Source organism: Poecilia mexicana, unplaced genomic scaffold (assembly GCF_051168715.1).
Source record: "Poecilia mexicana isolate PSO_F unplaced genomic scaffold, ASM5116871v1 scaffold_21, whole genome shotgun sequence".
NCBI lineage: Eukaryota > Metazoa > Chordata > Actinopteri > Cyprinodontiformes > Poeciliidae > Poecilia > Poecilia mexicana.
The window spans coordinates 20,155,485-20,172,359 of NW_028263390.1; the positions used below are offsets into that span (position 1 = coordinate 20,155,485).

Here is a 16,875-nt window from a genome sequence, read left to right on the forward strand (position 1 = left end):
AGCTAACAGCTAACAGCTAGCTCCTCACTTCAGTGGCTCTGACCAGCCTGTGCCATTCAGCCAGCTGTTGCTCTTCCTTCAAGCTGGACTGAACCATTGTTCTAGTAATGGTAGGGGGGACCGAAAAATTAATTCTTATTTTGTTCTGAGATAAATGGCAGATTTAGTTTGTTCTTTGTTTCTGCCTTTTCATATTGATATTATTTAAATGCAAATGTTTCTTAAATGATTTTTTTGGGGGGACAATTCTAGACTTTTCCAAGATTGGGGGGGTCCAGACCCCACCAACCTCCCCGGGATTTACGCCTATGGTTGCTGTTGAAGCAGGCGCCTTGTTTCACTGTAGACTTCACACATTTTCACAGGGTTTTGTTTTGACCAATCCTTTAGTCTACTTCAATTTTGTTTGTAAATTCAAAATATCTGAAATGAATTAGTGCAGACTCAGCGAGACTTTTGAGGTCCTCTCTCCTGCTGCGAAGCGTCTCAGCTTTAAATTTCATGGGTTTTTTATTGGCATGCCTACATTATTCCAAAGCTGTGAAGAAAATTATCAAATTAACCCAGTAACTAAGATTAAAGATGAGCGTGTTTGTTAATCTCCGGTTCAGGTCTCCTGACTCGCTGTCTGACTCTGGAGCGACAGAGACTGCGAATGTCAGTCAGACTTACTGTAACACAGCAAGGACAGATTTTGCATCTCAGCTCATGAAATAACTATCTTAGCCAAGTCAGTTTGAATTAAATTATTCTAAGAATTGTTGGATCTCCTACACACTGCAAAAACACAAAATCTTAACAAATGATTTTTATTTCTTCAAGTTTACTAACTTACTAGTAACTTTTCAGACAGATACAGGAGCCTGTTTTACGTCAATAATTTCTTAATATTGATTTCTACAAAGTACTATTTAAACTGGAAGATTATTTTATTAATAATATGGGAAGAATGATAACTTTATATATATATCAATACTGAATAACTGTTGGCTCAAAACAAGCTTCTATTTTTGCTGAAAAGTTTCTTGTAAGTTAGTTTTGTCTTATTTTAAGTGCACTGAGATATTTGCAGAAAAACTTTTGTTGTTTCTGCAGAAGTCCAGTCTGGTCTGTGATGTCCAGATTAAATCTAAAGTATTTTCATTCCTCAACCACGTTCACTTCTTCTCCCATGATGGAAATTACATTTTGAAATGACCCTTTTTCTTTCTAAATCCACTGTTTGGAAGTTTTCAGACCAAATGTCATTGTGCTTGAATCAGTAAAAGTGGACCTAGCAGCTTTTACAGTTTATGATTACAAATTTCCACCAATAAAAAACCACATTTCTTAACTTATTTTCTTTATATCAGATACAAATTGATATTCATGTGCAATTTCTATCTGTTGTTGATCAAATGACACTTTAACAAGCAGACAAACTGTATATTTTTAGAAAAAGTTTGACCAATAACTTGTTGGGAAAAACCTGATTTGAAAGCAGCCTCAGGTTTGGCCTAATTAAATCGTCGCTGAGCAAACTTGTCTTTCAGAGAGCGTTTGTCCAGCTGCTCTTTTTGCAGCTGGTCCAACTGCTGCTGATCCAGTTTCTGATCCAAATGCATCTGGTCCAGTTGATGCTCGTCTGCTTGTTGTTTTGTTTCTTTTCCATGAATTAGGCTGACAGGAAAGGAAAGAAACAAAGAAACAGAGCAGTTATGTAACTGATAATTCATGTTTTCTTATTAATGATGTTGAGACGTGATGAGAAATCAATTTCGGAAATAAGAGCAGCAGAAAAATGTGATATTTACCTAGAAATGCCATGAATGGCGTGAGCAATGAGACCAAAAACATCCCTCTCCAGGCTGAGCCAACAGGACAACCAAGGACAGCACCAGAAATGCTGTGCTGCACTTCATCCTGCAAGGAAAAAGACAAATATATGCACGTAAATATAGGAAAAACTATTCAAATAATGGTAATCATTTTTTTTAATTATTTGCTTACATAAATTTGTACACTCAGTGTGGTGAAATGTTAAATTTCCTTAAACATTCTCAGGTAATTTCAGGTCAAAAGTTCAGTTCTTTCCTGAGACCTGGAGTGAAAACGCTGCAGGGTCACAGTGGTGGTTATGAGCTGCTGCTCCTCTATAAACACATCCATCTGTGTTTGTTATAATATTGTGAAGCTGGTTTGCAACATTGCAAAAGCTGGACGGTGATGATTATGGCATGTGGGCCAGATGGTTGACCATCTAATCTGAGATTACAGCAAAATTGGGTAAGACAAACTTTCACTTTTTTAACCTCAAGCTGTAAAAATACAAAACATTACCAAGTAATTTTATCTATCTTCTGTTGAAAATATCTTAGTTTCATCTTATTTTAACTGTACTAACTTAACTAACTTAACTTTGTTGTTGTTTTAAATAATTTCTTAAATTTGATAAAGTTCTAGTTCCACTGGCAGATTAAAAAACAAGATATTTTTCCATGTTATAAGTGAAAAATAATCTGATGTTTTGATGTTTAGTAAAGATTAACATCAATTAATTGGTGAATAATTTGATGGTATGGGACCAATTCCTGACTGACAAATCAATGAAACAGAAAACAATTTATATTTTTCTATATTGTATGTTCTATAGTATTGGTATTTAATATAGCATTAGTAACATAACATATGATGAAGTTATTACGCAGGGCTCTTTTAAAAGCTCTAACATTTTTTACATCTAAAAAAGATAAAGGAAGTAAGTTTCATGTTCTCATTCCTCTAAAAATTTCACTGCAAAAATAAAATCTTACCAAGTATTTTGGTCTAGACTTAAGTGCAAATATCCCAGTGAGACAAAACTGACTTACAAGTAACTTCTCACCAATAAACATGAACTTGTTTAAGTCAATAGTTCCTTAATACTGATGGAAAGTTCTAGTTCCATGGGCGTCGTTACCTAGCAACGCCTGCCATGCCCCGCCCCGTCTCCTAGCAACCCAGTTCTAGTTCCACTGGCAGATTATTTCACTTATAGCAAGGTATTTTCTCCATAATTTAATTGAAATAACCTGCCAATGGAACTAGTGGTAGAGCACAAACTAGCCAGTTTAAAGTCTCACACTTCAGTCCTGGCTTTGAATAGGCCATTCATTCAGACTTCCTGGTGCTTCAGATCACTTTCTGCTGCATAACCCAAAAACAGTTGAACTTTAAGTCCAACTTTAGTTTTTTGTTGTTCTTTTTTCTTTAACAATTTTCTGGTAAAAAAAAAAAAAAAAAAAAAAAAAAAAAGCAACATTCATGGTTCACAATTTGTCCAGTGTCAACATTGAGTACTAAATTATAAGTACTAAATTTGAGTTTATTTGGCCCAGTAAAATTAAATTCACACAAATTTGATATAAACCTGCAATCTAAAGGTTTATCAAGAAAAGTCAAAGATTCTCTCTCTTATTAATCTGAGATTAACAAATGGAAATAATACACAAACAGATCAGTTTATTGTTCTGCCAAGCCATTTTTATTCATCAGATAATTGTATTAAAATCAATTTAGCAAAAATCCTTCAGGAAAAGCAAAATGCATGTTTATTTTGTAAACAGGTCGAGCAACTTGACCCAAATTATATTTGGGTCGTTGCCTAATAACGCTGAAAATCCTTGCGTTGCTGAAATGAACGTTTTTGCATTTGTAGCTGGTCTTCGTCCTGCTGGTCCAGTTCTTGCTGGTCCATCTGCTGGTCCACCTGCTGGTCGGCTTGTTCCATTGCCTGCTTCTTTCCAAGGATACCACTAAGAGAAAAGTTCAGTAGGAAAGAGCACAGAGAGATGAGGGTTAAAAAGTATATGCTGTATATTTGGCAAATTGACTTTTTTGTTCCCTTAAGATTTTTGATGTTACCGAGAACTTAAACATCTTACCTGGCGCATCGTCCCAAAATATGTCCGATAAAACCTTCTCCAGGTTCAGCCATAAGCACAACCATGGAGAGCACCAGGAATACCACAGCCAACTTCATCCTGCTGAAGAAGAAAAACTCCAATGAACACTTTTGTCTGAATGCTATAAATAGCTCACTTTGATACAGAATATTTTTAAAATGTCTTCTTTGGGGCGATTAGCATCTGTTTTGGTCACGAAGGAGGGACAGAAAACTTTCCTCAAAGTTTGTGATCAATATTTTCATGCCAGTTCTTTAATTTTCAAACTAATTGGCAGAAAATTCCAAGTTTCTTAAATATTCATATGTAAATTCAGCCAAAATGTATTTATTTCTCACCTTTTTTCTGGAGGTTGACAGTTGAGTTTCACCAACGTTGGTAATCGATGTGCTGATGGACTGCTGTCCCTCTCTATATATATCTGTGTCTAACTGTGAGTTACTCATCATAATGTGAAACTGTCTAAAATTTTGCAAAAACAGTGTGTAAGGATCTGACCCAAAAGTTGCATCAGACAAACACCAAAGTGAATTCAGACGAACTGGTGATAAGAATTTAGCAATTCGACGGTTTGTGATATTTAGGTTTCTGTTTTTACATTTCAAGTTTCTAATCATCAAACTGCTTCAATGTAAGACAAAGAAACTGGAATATTTACAAAAACGTCACTCAGAAAAAAGGGGGTTGAATAGTTTTTACACACCGCACTTTTCAGTTCTTTTAATGAAAGAATTTTTTTGAGTCATATATAAAGGGACATGGGGAAAAAAGGGATTCTGAATTAGTTTCTCAAGATCCCGTGAAATGTTTGAAAAATCAGGAGTTTGTTTTTTGGGTGGAAAGGCGTGTTTATTACACACACACATCTGGAGTGTGTCAGCTAAGGAACCAGAGCAGTTCTAGTGAGGTCCAGATGCATAGAAAGTACTAAAATCACCCTATATTGGACTTTCACAAATCACAAACTGTCTTAAATGTTTTGCTACTAAGGCAGAATAATCCAGTCTGGGTTTGAAGAGTTTAGGTGTTGTAGTTTTTTAACTAGAGTAGATTAAAGATGCTGAAGGGAGTGAAAAATTTGGTGGAATCACCCATTTCCCAAATCAGAAGCTTCAATCGGAGACCAACTTCAGCTTTGTGTCTCTTTGCATGATGTCCTCATCTGGGACGGCTCTAGGAAACGATGAAAATTGACCTCCAGGTCTCTCGTTTAGATTCCACTACCAGCTTTACAGAAACTGTATAAAAGCCTTTTCACCCAAAAAGGAACTTAAAACTAAGGCTGCATTCACACTGCAGCCTGAACTGACATAATTCTGATATTTTTAATTTTATTTTATTTTACAAAATGTGACCTGTATCAGATCTTTTCAGGACAGCCTGAACAACACAGGTCTGATTCTTTTCGAATAAGACCCAGGCCACTTGGGAATCCGATACGTATCCGATTCAAATGTGACCAAACGTGCAGGTCTCAGTCATCCGAACTGAACGTCACTGATACTCGACAAACGTCACTGTTCTGCGTCCTGATAAGCGCAAGTGGGAAGAAAAACAACAACTATGACTGATTAAGTTGTTAATATGCTGCTCCGGCCGGACAACAACTTCAAATATGTAAGCTAAGCTCCACCGTTAGCCTCCATGTTTACTTCCACAAACACTGAGCACTTCTTCTTCTTTTTATGGCGGTTGGCAGAACACTGAGAACGCTGACGCTATTGCGCCCTCTACTGCGCATGCGCGACACTTTCATGTCGTTTGCAGTTCACGCTGGAGATCACGAACATTTGGGAATTAGAATTACCACACCAAAAAAAATCTGATTTGACAGAAAATCTGATTTGGGTCTCTTCAGGTTGCAGTGTGACTGAAGTAGCCTTAGTTGGGATCAACTTTTTCTTTTTTCATGTCCTGTTTTGGGCTCTGTAATATACTGCTTTGTGTTGGTCAAGTTATATTCAGTTGAAATATATTGTTTGTGGTAAATTATGGAATACTTTTGCAAACCACAGTAAAATTATATACACAAGAAAGTAAGTTTTAAATACAGTTGCCGCTACGCATTTAAGGGTTAACTCAGGTCACACACCGAAAGGATTATAGCCAGTTTAAAGTCTAATTTTAGTCACAATTCAGTTCCAGCTGTAATTAGGCCATTCATTCAGACTTCCTGGTGCTTCAGATCATTTTCTGCTCAAAAACAGTTGAACTTAAAGTTCAACTTTAGGTTTTTTTTGTTTTGTTTTGTTTTAATGATTCTCTGGTAAAAAAAAAAAAAAAAAAATATATATATATATATATATATATATATATATATATATATATATATATATATATATATATATATATATATATATATATATATATATATATATATATATATATGGTTCACCATTTGTCATATGTCAACATCGAGGGATAAAAAATATAGATACTACTTTTGAGTTTATTTAGCCCAGTAAAATTAAATTCACACCAAATTTTGATATAAACCTGCCATCTAAAAGTTGATCAAGAAAAGTCAAAGATTCTCTCTCTTATTAATCCGAGATTAACAAATGGAAATCAAAATCAATAAAGCAAAAATCCTTCAGGAAAAGCAAAATGCATGTTTATTTTGTCAACAGGTCGGGCAACTTGACCCAAATTATTTTTGGGTCGTTGCCTAATGAAGCTTGTGTTTCTGAAATGAACGTTTTTGCATTTGCAGCTGGTCTTCGTCCTGCTGGTCCACCTGCTGGTCCATCTGCTGGTCCACCTGCTGGTCGGCTTGTTCCATTGCCTGCTTCTTTCCAAAGACACCCCTAAGAGAAAAGTTCAGTAGGAAAGAGCACAGAGAGATGAGAGTTAAAAAGTATATGTTGTATATTTGGCAAATCGACGTTTTTGTTCCTTTAAGATTTTTAAGATGTTACCAAGAACTTAAACATCTTACTTGGCACATCGTCTCAAAATACGTCCAAAAAATCCTTCTCCAGGTTCAGCCATTAGCACAACCATGGACACCACCAAGAATACCACAGCCAACTTCATCCTGCTGAAGAAAAAAGCAGTTGACACATTTATTTTTTATATTTTCAAGGATATAAAAGCTAGCACTCTTGTCTACAAAACCTGCATGCCATCTCCGATGGACAGCATGTGAACATATTTTTTACTGGATAAGTGAATACAAACTAAGATTTCCCAAAGATACACATAATATTTGCATCATATTTATTTATTTCTCACCTTTCTTGTAGGCGTTGAAAAGCTGCTCTGTAGCTGACAGTCGAGGGTTTCACCAACGATGGTAGCCGATGTTCTGGTAGACTGTTGCCCCTCTCTACTTATATATCTGACAATGAGTCGATTATCATATTGTGAAAGTATCTAAAATATTACAACAAGGTGGGGAAAGACCTGATGTGACATGTGGGGCAGACAGTTGGTCGTTTTTATTAAAATGTGCAACAAAAAGTTGCATCAGACAGAACTCCTGTTTCTTAATATCAAACTGAATTCAGGTGGACTTTATAATTTAACAGATATTGGAGGCATTTTAAATTTTGTTATCACACTCGTGTTTCTAAACACCAATGTGCTTTTAATATTTACAAGGATAATAACCATTTAACTTATGTTTTCACTAGTTTATAGAGAAACCGTCCAGTCTTATCTGAATTTCTGTGGGAAAGTATTTTTTGTCCTGGGAAAGTCTGACAGGAGGAGGACTTCAACGAACCACAAACCAGGCAAGGGGGCTGAAGTAGAGGTTAGATTTGTGACACAAAATTTGGGACAAAATTATTAGATGGATGGTTGAACTCACTTCTGTGGTGAATTTAAAAAACCCTACAATTAATCTAGCAAAATAAAGACCACACAAAACGCACAATATAAAGTTGTTAATCTGTTTTTTAGTCTAAAGAGTTGTTTAGATAGTTCACCCTGCAGAGGAAATAAAGAAAGGAAAAAAGGTGCCGAGGTACTTTAGACGTTAACAAGCGCAGCACAATAAATTCACACGCCGCTCCGCTCCTATCAATCACACATCCCAGATGATTTGCATTTGACTCACCCTGTAGATACAAGTGACAAGATGGAGCTGGAACATGTCAAACAAAAGCTACAAACAAGATCATTTACTCTGCTTAATGAAATTATTGTCTAAAAATGAAAGCAGTAAAATGTTACTGTTTGTTGGGTTTACTCCGGGTTCGGCCTTATAATTAAAGTTTATTCGTCGGGTCGGATCTATTCTTCAGATTTCTTAAAGTTGTTTTGGGGGGAATTATGATCGGTTTATTCTATTCGTTTAAAGAAGTCTCATTGATTAAAACAGCTGTAAAAAAAAAATCTGTTTATCGATTTCTTCCACAAACACACCGATGGATAGCATAGATCTTAAGGTTTCCTACTAATGAAATACTGTTAACACTGGATAACTGAATACAAAAGCAACTTTGCATAAAACTCTCATCATTTTCTAATGTTTACAACTATTTCATCCATTTCCCTCCCTCTATTTTATATCCTTTTAAACTGTAATATTATTGTGAACATTTTCAATTTGCAAAAGTAAAACAACAGAGCATTCTCTCCAGACCCCTTCACTGAAACCAACAGATGCAATGATCCAACCTTCAAACTAAAAACTAAACACATCGTCACTTCAGTCTGCAGCCATTTTATCTGCTATGTTGTAGCTTCTGCATCTGAGCTCTACAAAATACGAAAACCTTACTTGTTACTGGCAGCAACGGACTTTTTCTTCTTACAAAATCTTCAAGTTATTTACTTGAAGGGGAAAAATTCTGCAGTATTTAGTTGCTGTATTTTCATTGGTTGTGCAGGAGGCTCTACTAATACTTTTCAAAGATGTATGGTTGTATAATTGTGCATGTGTTTGCATTTTTATGTGCAAACGTAAACGTTGAGTTGTGTGTGTGGCCAGCAGACGTTTGTTTGGATTTAAAGTGACAGGAGCCCTAAAGCAGCTCAAAATAGGAAAAAACTGATCAAATAATCTGATTATCAGAGAACAATTTCATACAAAAAACCTGCTGAACATGTTTTGTATGTAAAATAGAGATGTCTAAACCTGATCAAGGAAGCATAATAGGTCACCTTTTAATAAAAGTTTATTTACTGCCAATGGTGCATATTATTGAACTATAGTCATTGTAATAATATCAAAGACTGTTGAAATATTGGTACTGCTGCATGGTGTGGACAAGTGATCAGTTATAATTGTCTCCAAATATAAAGTTAGTATTCAAAAATACGTCAGTAGTGTTTACTCCATACTTGATGTGACCATATTTTATTTTACTAGCATGGGGCTTCGACTTCTCATCACTGGGAATTGGTCATAAAAATTTTCAAATAGAAAAAATACAGAAGCAAAATCAGTTTATTGTGCTGCCAAGCCATTTTTATTTATTAATTAATTGTATCAAAATCAATAAAGCAAAAATCCTTCAGGAAAAGCAAAATGCATGTTTATTTTGTCAACAGGTCGGGCAACTTGACCCAAATTATATTTGGGTCGTTGCCTAATGAAGCTTGTGTTTCTGAAATGAACGTTTTTGCATTTGTAGCTGGTCTTCGTCCTGCTGGTCCACCTGCTGGTCCACCTGCTGGTCCATCTGCTGGACCACCTGCTGGTCCATCTGCTGGTCCACCTGCTGGTCCACCTGCTGGTCCACCTGCTGGTCCATCTGCTGGTCCACCTGCTGGTCGGCTTGTTCCATTGCCTGCTTCTTTCCAAGGATACCACTAAGAGAAAAGTTCAGTAGGAAAGAGCACAGAGAGATGAGGGTTAAAAAAAGCTGTTGTATATTTGGCAAATCGACGTTTTTGTTCCTTTAAGAGTTTTAAGATGTTACCAAGAACTTAAACATCTTACTTGGCACATCGTCCCACAACATGTCCCAAAATATGCCCAAAAAATCCTTCTCCAGGTTCAGCCATTAGCACAACCATGGACACCACCAGGAATACCACAGCCAGCTTCATCCTGCTGAAGAAAAAAAAGCAGTTGACACATTTATTTTTTTAAGGTTTTAAAGATATAAAAGCTAGCACTCTTTGTAGAATATCTTAGGTATAAGAGCTCTTTAAATCAATAAAACTTGTTTTTTTCTGGTACTGTCCTACCTGTGCTCATAATTTTTTTTACAATAAAACAACTTAAGTTTCTGCCCCACCCCAAAGTTAATGAGGAATCATTTTTCAGGGCAAAACCATTGCATCAGTAATATGGTTTTTCTAAAGTTCTGCTGCTGAATGTAATTGGCAGACATAGTTAAACTGTAAGATTTCCCAAAGATACATATAATATTTGCATTATATTTATTTATTTCTCACCTTTCTTGTAGGCGTTGAAAAGCTGCTCTGTAGCTGACAGTCGAGGGTTTCACCAACGTTGGTAGCCGATGTTCTGGTAGACTGTTGCCCCTCTCTACTTATATATCTGACAATGAGTCGATTATCATATTGTGAAAGTATCTAAAATATTACAACAAGGTGGGGAAAGACCTGATGTGGCATGTGGGCCAGACAGTTGGTCGTTTTTATTAAAATGTGCAACGAAAAGTTGCATCAGACAGAACTCCTATTTCTTAATATCAAACTGAATTCAGGTGGACTTTATACTGGAGGAGTTCTGTTTTGATGTTTAATGTTCTTTTTTTAAATTTCACATTATTGTTACTGAACATAAATATAGTTTTAATATAGGACCAAGAAACGAGTATTTACAGTAATTACCTTTCAACTGATAATTTCACTCTTTATAGGAGAAAAGACGCCCAGTCTAACCTGATCTTCACTCTTGACAAGAATCAACCATGTGTGATAAATAGAAATATATATTTTTTAAATGATCATATTGCTGTTTCTTTTGTCTATTCTGCTTTTTTTTTTTCATTCCAGCCTCACTGAAGACGTGTTTGTGCTGCTAAACATTTAAAGACATTAATGAGATTCAAGAGCCTATAAATGTTTCACCATCACGCCGTTTTTTTGGGAATACATTCATGTTTTTTTGGTCTTTGGAAAATGAGCGGTTTCAAAAACTTCCAAAATGTAACGTCACAAATCAGCAGGCATGACCTCTCACCTAGTAACCCCAGAAGCCCAGCCCGTTACCTAGCAACCCAAGCAGAGATCCAGCACATTTGTACAACTATGTACAGTTATATCATTACACATTTGTTTGGAGCCATTTTCATGTGTAAACGTAGAGTTGGGGGCGTGGGCAGCAGCAGCTTATTAGGATTTAAAGTGACAGGAGGCCCTAAAACATCTCATTCTGGAAGGAGTTCAATGTATTCAGAACTGAGCAGACTAAAATCTCATTATCTAAAAATGATTTTGTGCAAAAAAAAATGTAATGAACATGTTTTATATAACCAAAAGATCAATACTAATATTTTCATGGAAGAACAATAGGTCGCATTTAAGTAGAAACAGCAGAAAAAAGTCAGTTGTTTACCCTTCCTGAAAATTAAATCCATTTCTGACACTAGAGGACAACCAAACCTACTTTAGCAAAGTTAAGCTGCTGGACAAGACGATTGATTAAAAACAAAACAAACAAAAAAAAAACAACTTAAAAGTCTAAGTGATGGTGTTATTTACAATGATCTGTGTCCTTTAGAACACAAAAAGCTGACCTATTAATAGAAGTATACAAACACGGCTTCTTTCGAGTAAAACACACATAGGTTTCAATATGCTGCTGCAGAGGTTTATTGTTCAACAGGCTAAGAGCCAAACTGATCAACTTAATTTTTAGCAAAGAAAACATTTTTCAAGAAAGGATTCTCCAGCTTATAGACAAGTCTACTTATAGAATTAGCACAAGTTTGAAAGCATTCTCAGGTTTGCTCACTGAGTCTAAGCAATACGATGTTTTACAGCCTGGTACTTAAAGGAACGCTTGTTAAGTTGCTGTTCGTCTTTTTGCTGTTGGTTCATTTCCTGCTGGTCCAGTTGCTGCTGGTCCATTTCCTGTTGGTCCAGTTGCTGCTGGTCTGCTTGTACTTCATTGTTTCCAGGCCCACGGATGAGGCTGGTTTGATAAAATTAGATGTATCACAATAAGAAAAGGAAGTTGCAACTAGTATCTAAAACAGAAATGCACTTCATTCTTAGGGAGTCTGATATGTTTTCAAATGCATTTTACAAAGGACTTAAGTAGCACATTGTGTCCTTACTGAGCAAGGCCATGAATACCATGGCTAACACCTTTGATGACATCAGGGATGAGGTGAAAAAAACCTTCTCCAGGTTGAGCCGCAAGGACAACCACTGACAGGACAAAAATTGCCACACTGCACTTCATCCTGCAAAGGACAAGATCACAACAAGTCAATTTGGAATTTGTCTCAAGTAATCTAATTGTTCAATTGGTTCAACACTGATCACGTAAAAGCTTTAGAGTGAAGTCACTAGTCTTATTTAGTCCGCTTTAAGTGAACACAAGTTTGTTTGCCTAGAAAGTCTGGTTCGTTTGGTTCATGTGAATTCATAATTGAACTCTGATATGGACCAACAAAGCAAACTCTGGTCCATCTACAAACCTCTGGCTCAGTTCAGTTGAAGTGAACTCTGCTGCGTTTCAAATGAGTTTGTGAACGCCAAGCGGACTGGAGACCGCTCCAACACCAGGAAGTGAACTAAACCACCTGGTCTTTTGCCGAAGACTAAAAAGAAGTTCTACAACCCCTACAATCTTACGTTACTCCATTTTTGTTTACATTTTGTGAAAAGCAAAGTTGTGCTCAGTGTCTTCTTCAGAGATTTTTGTGTTGTTTTCTCCAGTTGTTCTTGGTGCAGTGCCCCCCGCCCCAGGCGGGGAGGGGAACAGGTTTTTCAAAGGGTTTTGTTTGTTTGACACTTTGCAATGTGAAAGTGAACCATAGCAGCTGAAAAAGTAACAAATGTTGCAATTTTGGTCCCAAAACAAACTGAGTCTACTGGACTGTCACGGGTGAAAATTACTTTAGTGAAGTTTTTCTTTATTATTGAGTTCTCCGTTGTATCAATGTCCGTTGTATCAAGGATTACTTTTATAATATTTATGAAAGCAGTTCTCTGATACCTCATGGCGTTGGGCATTAAAATTGAAAACTAAAGGACATTTTAGTCTCATTGTTTAACTGCACATTCAGAAAGTCAAGCAAAGGTGTAGCCTTTGCTTCGGTTTGTGGTAACCACACCAACAACCACTAAAACTGAAGAAGCATCCTTTCAGTGAAGTCTTAGTTCACTAAGACTTCAGAAGTTGGAAGTTTATTTTTATAATAATTTCTTATCTAACGTACAATAGCAGAAACAGACAGAGGATAATTTACAGGTTTTGATTCTGTATGTATATGGAGAGAACTTAGAAGGAGAATATGCCAGGGTTTCTGCGCATTAGTAAATTAAATGAGTTCAAATTAAGGCCAGTAAAAGGTAGCAAGATGTAACAAAAAGGTTGTAAATGTTTCATCACCCTTTCTTGTTTTAAGTTTGCTGACCTAAAATCTCTATAAAAATTATAACTACTCGCAGGACCTAATTTGATGTTGATAGATTCAATTGATTCCACTGTCCATTCTGCTGTGCACATTCGCGGTGTTGGAACCGCCTCATGTGTTGAGACTATCTTCTCTTGCTCTTCGCCATGAGAAGATAAGTATTCACTCGATGACCTGAGATTCCAGGTCATCGATGCAATCAATGCCTCAATCACCCTGTTTTTACTGCATGTGTCTCCGCTCCGCTGCGCACTTCACTGGAAGAGCAGAGACATTCCTGATCATCATTGATTTAGAGCCCGGACATCGACTTGTCAGAAACTGCCAGCAGACTTCTAGCCAAAATCGATAATTTCTGTGAGTTTACTGAAAAGCTCACATTGCAATGATTTCTAAATTAATGCGACTTGTATTCTGTGATGGCAAATAGTCCGGAAAATACAGTAACACCTGTAAATATTTAAGACCTACTCAAAAGCCTTTTTTAATGGTTTGAACATCAATTATATATTTTAATATGCAATAATACGCTTTGTGGAAACTGTCTACTACCGTAGAAACTAATATCTTTATTAAATATTTTACATACGCTCAACGTAAAAATAGGTGAATATGTGAATATTGACCCTTGAATAGGCAATCACTGTATATTTATTATGTAAAACTTTAAATTATGCCTTTTAAAGAACCACTATTTTATTTTTGAAATGAACTTTTGCAAAAGGAGGAAGGATTTTTCTGTGGGATGTTATTTGTAGAAATTAATGCAACTAAAAAAGCCTAAGGGAAAAAAATTGTTCTAAAAAGTCTCATTCTGTTGTGAAAATGACATGCATCTATTTAAAAATAAACCTGAAGAAGCCAGCATATATATCTGTATCTAAAAACAATAGTTGGTTATTTATTATTTTGAGTGAATATTTTTAGTGCCACTTGTCATTAGAAAGATTAAAATATTTGCATAGAAAAAAAACTAGCTTAAATCTTGAGGTTAAACTCCAAAGATGCTTCCGCTGCCAGTTACTTTAGACAACTATTTTTAAAAAATCAATCAATAAATAAAAATAAATTAAAACAAAGATGTTAAAAAGAATAAATAATAATTTAATTATTACATTTTCAGTTCACATATTTTGCTAAAATGAAATGACTTAGTAATTAAATAAAATCTACCTACCTTGCACTAACTGATCAACCAGGTTTTCACTGAGCAGAGAGAAGTCACAGATTGTGCTCTGCTGTTCATTTGCGACTTTGAATATATTTGTGCATGAGAGTGGGAGGGCATCTGTCACCACATTCAGAAATATTCTGCACCAGTGCTATGTAGTTAACTATAGGCATCCGCAGGTGATTTGACATTTCTATCACGCAATCAAAGCTGCCCGAAGCTCGACTTCCTTAAACTCAGCTGAGAAGTTTGAGGCAAAAAAGGCATTTGACTTTGAAGCTTTATGTTTTATCAGAGAATTTGCATTGTTTACATTTGTTGATAGTGTCTTTTAAATAAACTACTACTAAACTTATAAAGCACTTTAAAACAACAACAACTTTGACAAAAACATTGAGCATTCAAAATATGAAAAGGACAAAAAACTACAATAAAAAGGAAGTAAGAGCAAAACTCTGTGGACTGAAAGCAAAGGAATGATTGTTCTAAAAGTGCATAATAACTATTGGCAGTACCTGAACCTGGGAACATAATTTCAAACTAAAACCAACCAGACAAACATTTCCTAGTAAAATCCAAAGTCTTTTCCAGATACATTTGTACCTATTAAAAGCATTAATTTTTACTATTTTGAGTAATAATCTAAAAAAGTTTGAATTTTGACTAAAAGACAATCCTATAATGATTGACTGAAAACTGATTTCTGCAAAATACCAATTTATTAAACATGTTTAAAATAACTTGTAAGTGACTGGATAAATATCCACATCTTTGAGTCAATATTTATGTATGTTTGATTCTAATCACAGCACTGATTCTGTGTGGATTTTCAAATCTATTCTCAAATGCTCTAGATTCAGGTATGAGCTTTGACAGGGCCACTCAAGAACATCCACCTCATACTTCACAGATGGAAACAAACTGCCCTCCAGGATTTCTATTTAATTAGCTGTATTCATGACCACAGCATGATGCTGCCACCACTATGCTTCACAGTGTCAAGGGTGTGTTTGTGATGGAGTGTGGAGACATTTTGGACCAAATGACTTTCTTCCACTTGACCGTAGAGTCTGCCACATGCCTTCTGACAAACTCTACACTGCAAAAACACAAAATATTACCTAGTGTTTTTGTCTAGTTTTTAGTGCAAATATCTTAATATTCTTACAACAAGAAAAAACTAACAAAAGTAATTTTTCAGCAAGATCTAGGTGCTTGTTTTAGTCAGCAATTCTTTAATATTGATGAAAAAATAGTAGTTCCACTTGCAGTTGAATTACAATCAAGGAAAATTGTCTTGTTAAAAGTGAAATAATCTGCCTGTGGAACAAGTATTTTTTATCAATATTATTTACTTAAAACAAGCTCTTCTATCTTGCTGAAAAGATACTTGTACTTTAGTTTTGTCTTATTTAAAGTAGACAAAGATATCTGCACTACAATCTAAAAAGTATATGTGGTAAGATTTTGTGTTTTTGCAGTGTAATCAGAGTTTTGCTTGGAGTCTTCTTTTGTCTTTGTGCTTTAATGGTAACCAGTGGAGGGAGTGTTTATTTCAATGACCCTTATATTAAAGTAACCCAGAAACACTGACTGTAATTGGGTGATCTGCAGTTCACTTGTAGTGAGCACAATGACACCAATTGACTGGACCTCTGTTGAATTAAGTCAGTCACTATAGAGGGGATGAATATATAAGTAATTTCTCATTTTAGGTTAAATATTTTGGTCAGAAAGTTGTAGAAATGTAACATGAAATGCATTAATAAAGTTGTTTCTTTGTCAAAAAAGGCACTATTTTCTTGATATGGACTGGTTTGTAAAAGCCATACTGGGGTAAAATATTAATTAATCTGAATATTGCATACTTTTTAAATTAACCATTTGACTCATAGTATCTATAACTCTTTTCATGTGAAGCTGAATACTCAAAGTATGCCAATAGTTGTAAATAAGATTTAAGTTAAAAATAAGCAGAAATGCACCTGCATGCTTTGCACTTGATTAATGCTGAAGTCACAAGTATTCTAGTTTCCCTAAATTAGAAATTTAATTCAATTGCAGTGAAATAATCACAGGTGAGCACTGTAGAACACAGATTATAATCCCAACTTCTTCTTTTCCCTGACGTCAGGGGAAGTAAACAGAAATCTGCAGCAGCGAAATTTGATATGGGTTGATTAACTTTACTGAAGTTATAATGTGTATTTGCTGCCACAGAAACAATAAACACTCCAGAAAAAACACAGTTAGTTACCAAATTGAC

The 16,875-nt window shown here is 35.5% G+C and overlaps 3 protein-coding genes across 3 annotated transcripts; all 3 read right to left on the minus strand.

Moving 5' to 3' along the window:
* Positions 1 to 1,277: 1,277 nt before the first annotated feature.
* On the minus strand, positions 1,278 to 2,001 carry LOC106912301 (moronecidin-like). Its single transcript, XM_088001698.1, is given in 3 exon segments — positions 1,278 to 1,659; positions 1,794 to 1,834; positions 1,836 to 2,001. Coding segments are annotated over 3 exon segments (270 nt in total). The 5' UTR covers positions 1,902 to 2,001; the 3' UTR covers positions 1,278 to 1,496.
* A 1,621-nt stretch (positions 2,002 to 3,622) lies between these two features.
* Positions 3,623 to 7,271, minus strand: LOC106912300 (uncharacterized). Its single transcript, XM_088002275.1, has 6 exons — positions 7,158 to 7,271; positions 6,862 to 6,963; positions 6,595 to 6,730; positions 4,262 to 4,344; positions 3,903 to 4,004; positions 3,623 to 3,773 (listed from the first exon to the last, which is right to left on the minus strand). Exons 2-6 carry the CDS (start codon positions 6,957 to 6,959, stop codon positions 3,623 to 3,625), a joined length of 570 nt encoding a protein of 189 aa, XP_087858401.1. The 5' UTR covers positions 6,960 to 6,963; positions 7,158 to 7,271.
* Positions 7,272 to 9,316: 2,045 nt separating this feature from the next.
* LOC148153087 (uncharacterized) lies at positions 9,317 to 10,437 on the minus strand. The gene is made up of 3 exons (XM_088001697.1): positions 10,278 to 10,437; positions 9,817 to 9,930; positions 9,317 to 9,686 (listed from the first exon to the last, which is right to left on the minus strand). Exons 2-3 carry the CDS (start codon positions 9,924 to 9,926, stop codon positions 9,464 to 9,466), a joined length of 333 nt encoding a protein of 110 aa, XP_087857823.1. The 5' UTR covers positions 9,927 to 9,930; positions 10,278 to 10,437; the 3' UTR covers positions 9,317 to 9,463.
* Between the last annotated feature and the right edge of the window lie 6,438 nt (positions 10,438 to 16,875).